This window comes from Hoplias malabaricus, chromosome 9 (assembly GCF_029633855.1).
Source record: "Hoplias malabaricus isolate fHopMal1 chromosome 9, fHopMal1.hap1, whole genome shotgun sequence".
NCBI classification, from domain to species: domain Eukaryota; kingdom Metazoa; phylum Chordata; class Actinopteri; order Characiformes; family Erythrinidae; genus Hoplias; species Hoplias malabaricus.
This window is the reverse complement of record NC_089808.1, coordinates 6,910,889-6,915,917: the sequence shown is the minus strand read 5'-3', so window position 1 is coordinate 6,915,917 and position 5,029 is coordinate 6,910,889. Positions and strand designations below refer to the sequence as shown.

Below are 5,029 nucleotides of genomic sequence, written 5' to 3'. Positions count from 1 at the left end.
TCAACATAAGGAAGATTAGGCCATACCTAACTCAACATACAACACAGCTCCTCGTTCAGATGTTAGTAATCTCCCGTCTAGACTATTGCAACGCCCTCCTGACAGGTCTTCCAGCCTGTGCTGTGAGCACATGTCACGCCTCTATTAGTTGAGCTGCATTGGCTACCCTTAGCTGCTCGCATCAAATTTAAATCACTAATGATGGCCTTCAGAGTATTCACTGGTTCTGCTCCCATCTTCCTCAATAGACTCTTAAAACCATACGTTAGCGCCCGCCCTCTCCGTTCTTCAAAGGAGCGCCAACTAACACGACCAACCCCACGTACAGGTCAGTCGAGGCTATTCTCATCTCTGGTACCACGCTGGTGGAACGAGCTTCCAAGCACTATCAGAGCAACAGAAACCCTCTCTGCATTCAAGAAATCATTGGTGCTCACTTCTGAGAGTATCTGTTGCACTGAATGTCTTTCTTTAATGCACTTATTACTTCCTTATTTACTATATTTTGTATAATTTGTGCTGTAGTTCGAATGTTAGATCCTCTTCTGTAAGTCGCTTTGGATAAAAGCCTCTGCCAAATGCATAAATGTAAATGTAAATGTAGTCCTTCATCAGTGGACACATCAGATTTTTGTAGATGAAAATATATTTTGAGCTTTTCCATTCCAACACATGCACACTTTTTTGCCTCCAGACTCGACTGGAAATTAAAATGCTGTAATTCATACCCAACTGCAACTACTTACTGTATAAAATAAAGGGAAACATTACATTCACACCGGAGTTATCGCAGGTGAAATGAGTTATGTAATGGCTCCAAGTACTCCCACTTTGGGAACCACTGCTCTGTCCTGGGTCTTTACATGAGCGAGAAAACTCCAAGGCATCAGCCCAGACTATTTCTAGACATTTTATACTCTTTAAGTTACATTTATTATTATTAGTATTTATGTATTTTAGTTTGAAGAACATTGCATTTTGTTAGTCAGTTAAAGGTGACATTCATGATTCTAAAAAATCTAATCCAACTTGTTTAAAAAAAGGGTCTAGGTCATTAAATATATATACACACACAAATGTTATTAATACTTACTAATAATACTATACTTAGTATACTTACTAATATATATATATATATATATATATATATATATATATATATATATATATATATATATATATATATATGCAAGTGTTACACTATAAAATGATGTTTAAGGTTAAGGAGAGCATTACACATTTCATCTGTTAGCAAGACAAAGAGGAATGCGAAGCAAACAAGCACAGACGTGTTCTATCCAGAGAATATGGAATAAAACTTTCATTGCAGATTTCATAAAACAAACCTCACATTAGTTGATGAACACACAAGATAATAATAACTGTATAAACACTCTGAAATCGCTCATCATTATTCTGTAGCTTCTATCACTGCATGTGCCTCATCAGGTGTGGCTGTGAAATACACAATGATGAAAGCTCTGTAGCATTTGACCCCCAGTATGATGGACACCAGTAGATATGGAGACGTTGCCATTAAACTACTGAGCAGATTCAGCACTGAGAATGAAGCTCCTGAATTGGATGAATCTGAAAACACAGAATAAAGTAAAATGACTGTAATATAAAAGGTTCCATGACGTAGTCCGATGCAGCCGGCTGCTCAAAAATCACTTGTGAATAGTTCCATAGTTCCAATAGTTCCTTTGCTGAACTTTAATAATGAAGCTACGCACATGCTCACCATAGACAGTCTGATTGATTTATATCTTTTATATCTATTTTTTAATTAATTAATTTATTTATTCATTTCATAAGCAGTATTATTACATTGTTAGTTTTAATGGCACAGTACTAAACTGTAGAGAATACCTGTTGGTCTCCTGGTGGGAGTGCACTTCACTCTGGTTGTGTTAGAGTCAGTTCTGTAGCTGTTGGCTGCAGTGCAGTTGAGTGTAACTTCTCCCTGTTCTTCTGAGAGAGTGAAGCTCAGCTCAGGTCCAGTCTGAGTCTTAAAGCCGCTCCATGTGTACGACACACTCTGATCTTCACCCGCTCTGCAGCGTAGATCAATCTTACACATGTTTTTAGACTCAGTCCAGGTCTGGTTGCTCTCAATCTGAACTGTAAGCACAGCTGTAAATAAAGAAGTTTATGTTGTTTAAGTGGTGGTGGCTACAGGAACTGACATAAGTATTTGGACAGGAGCCCACTTTTGTTATTTGGGTTCTGGCTCTGTACCCAATCAAGGACTCTTATTGTGAATTCACAGTTAGATCTGTCTCTGCTATATGTCTGGCTGAGAGATGTTTTGAAATGCGTTTCTACTTTCTAATCCCTACATTGTTCATAATACACTAAATGATAACTGGATTAGGAGAACCTACTTTGTATTTACAATAATTATCCATTTTATCAGCTCCACAAACAATGGGAGAGAACTTTATAGTTCTATAATTACAGACGATAGTCCACCTGTTTCTCTGAATGCGTTCTTATTCCCATTTTCACCCTGCTTTTCACTGGTCAGGACCCCCACAAGATCACCACAGGGCAGGTATGATTTGGGTGGTAGGTCATTCACATTTCTACAGTGACACTGGAACGGTAGTGGTGTGTTAGTGTGTGTTGCGCTGGCACAAGTCCAACTGTCACTCTTTTAGACACACCTACCTCATTGGTCCAGCTTGTACATGTAAAGTCAGAGACAGTAGCTCATCTAAAATGTAAATTTAACTAAAATAAATAACATCAGATCCTCAAAATGTAGACATCTACAGCAAGAGCAGATTAACTACTCTTATTAACAACTTTAACTCTTTTAGACACGCCTACCTCATTGGTCCATCTTCATTGGTACAGAATGAGGACTTGTCTTCAGAAATCTGTCTGCATTTAGAAATCAAACTACTTCTGCACTCACAGATCTGGGAATGTAGTGACACTATTTTTTCACTATTGTCTGGGAGATGTGAAATTTCTGAAGTTACAGTAACTAGCACTCAGCCAAGTCTACTAATACAAACACACAGTCGTGGCCAAATGCTTAGAGAAGGGGACTTGAGCCTAGGTGTGTGTTCACTGCCTGTAGTGCACTAAGAAGCTATCACGTTCTGAAGATAATTACGGCAATTATTTGTGTTCATACATATTATGTCTAAAGGTTTGTAGACACCTGTTGTGAAAATGCATGCATTGACCACACACAGATGCACATAACCCTTAAGTTCACTAAGCTGCTTGTGTTCTAACGGGGTGACCATTTTACTTACTGAAAACAAAACTGACTCAGAAAGAAAGGGCTCTTAATGGCTTACAGATGTTTACCCGAGTCTTCATAGAATATATCAAGAATGTGTGAATAAAACTGAGATTCTTAGGGTTCTCCGATGTAAATAGAATATTGTAAAACTATGTAGTAAAACCTTTCAAAGGAGTAATCAGTAAATAAATCTTAAAAATAAATCTTTCTCCTTTAAAATCTTAAAGCGTATACAGACCACAATCCCAGTGGCTGTGCATTCACATATCGTCCTACTTGAACATGGGAAATAACGGCGCTACACTTCTCTGAGGATGAGTTTTTAAAACCGTCTGAGAAAGACAATGAAGCTTTATGGATGTTCTCACCATGGACTGTCAGACTGATGATCTTTGTTGGAAGCTGTTCTTTCGGTTTTAATGCTGAAATGTAGTACAGTCCAGAATCTTGGAGTTGAAGATTTGTCACTTCTACACTAAGATTATCACTGCCCACCTTTAACCTTCCGTTGAAGTGCAGCTGTTTATATATAGTAACTTTTTCATTTGTATATGTGGCAAAGTTAACGTCTATAAATTTCCATGTTCCAAATGTAACTGATTCTTTTGGATATCCAAGAGGTAAAGTGAGGGAACTCCCAACATCTCTTTGCTCTATCACTGTGTTCTCCTCAGACAAAACACACACACCTGCAGCAGAGAGAGAATTCATCAACAAATACAATATAACAGCAAATCAAATAAGGGAAAAAATTACACATACTTTACAGGAGAAGGACATTTTCTAAACTTTGAACAAGAGTCAATGAAACAAGTTTTAATTCTAAGTCATTGTCAAACTAGTTCTAGTTCATCCATCATGAAATATTCAATCAGTGCAGAGTATGAAATTAAATCTCTGTCTTAAATAGTCCTCTTGTGTTTCTTTGACAATATTCTGCTACTTGAGTTAAGGCCTGAGGTTTTCTGAGCATTTTTCAGCTGGTCACTGATGAGAACAGTATGTTACAGGATAGTTCTTCTGCACTAAAGCACCATCACAACCACAGTTAAACACACTTTCAGCTAATGACAATCTATAATGTAATATTTTAACGAAATCAGCTTAAAGCATTGAGTGTTATAACAAACTTAAACTTTCTAAATAATATTTACTTCTGGTCGAGAATTTGACTGGCTGCTTGTGTTAGGATTAAATGCCAAACCTTAACTTTTCCTCACAGAGTTCAGTATAAGGAGCTCCATATTCTACATTAGTAAAGATGTGTGATTATAAATATACCTACCGTAAGAGAGAAGAAGCAGCACCGTTCCAGAGTGTAAAACCTGATCTCTGTAATGGGGCTTCATATTTAAGACTGGACGTTCTTCTTGTTGTTGTCTGTGTTAGAGAAAAAAAAAACACTTCCTGAAATACTGTTCTAAAAAGAAGTGCACGAGAGGAAATGTTCAAATGTTCACTGCATTTCAATAAAAATGAAATATATTGCATCTAAAATTAAACTGAAAAAAGTTGATACATATACATACAAATATTGTATTCATGCCAATTTTTTTACTTTCTGGAGCATTTAAAATGAATTGCTTTCACTTCTACTCGTGTCATTTTTACTCAAGTAGAGTTTAGCTGCATTCACACACTAATCCATTTTCTGTGTTTAATATCATTCAGTTGTGTGAGTGTAACACGTTGTACTTCTACAGCAGGTATTTTTTTTCTTTTTGAGGAGACACTTCTGTACCGCTGATATGGTGAGAAGACCCCAAA

General features: G+C 37.0%; 1 protein-coding gene across 1 annotated transcript; it reads right to left on the bottom strand.

The window, feature by feature from the left end:
• Positions 1-1,240: 1,240 nt before the first annotated feature.
• On the bottom strand, positions 1,241-4,631 carry LOC136706723 (CD48 antigen-like). Its single transcript, XM_066680324.1, has 4 exons — positions 4,548-4,631; positions 3,631-3,951; positions 1,873-2,136; positions 1,241-1,590 (listed from the first exon to the last, which is right to left on the bottom strand). Exons 1-4 carry the CDS (start codon positions 4,609-4,611, stop codon positions 1,412-1,414), a joined length of 828 nt encoding a protein of 275 aa, XP_066536421.1. The 5' UTR covers positions 4,612-4,631; the 3' UTR covers positions 1,241-1,411.
• Between the last annotated feature and the right edge of the window lie 398 nt (positions 4,632-5,029).

What these genes read in the sequence shown, in the direction of transcription:
- LOC136706723 (XM_066680324.1), bottom strand. Translation starts at nt 4,611, where the DNA reads ATGAAGCCCCATTACAGAGATCAGGTTTTACACTCTGGAACGGTGCTG. An exon ending in GCTGCTTCTTCTCTCTTACG is followed by an intron (nt 3,952 to 4,547) that starts GTAGGTATATTT and finishes TCTCTGCTGCAG; the next exon opens with GTGTGTGTGTTTTGTCTGAG. An exon ending in CATCAGTCTGACAGTCCATG is followed by an intron (nt 2,137 to 3,630) that starts GTGAGAACATCC and finishes CTTTATTTACAG; the next exon opens with CTGTGCTTACAGTTCAGATT.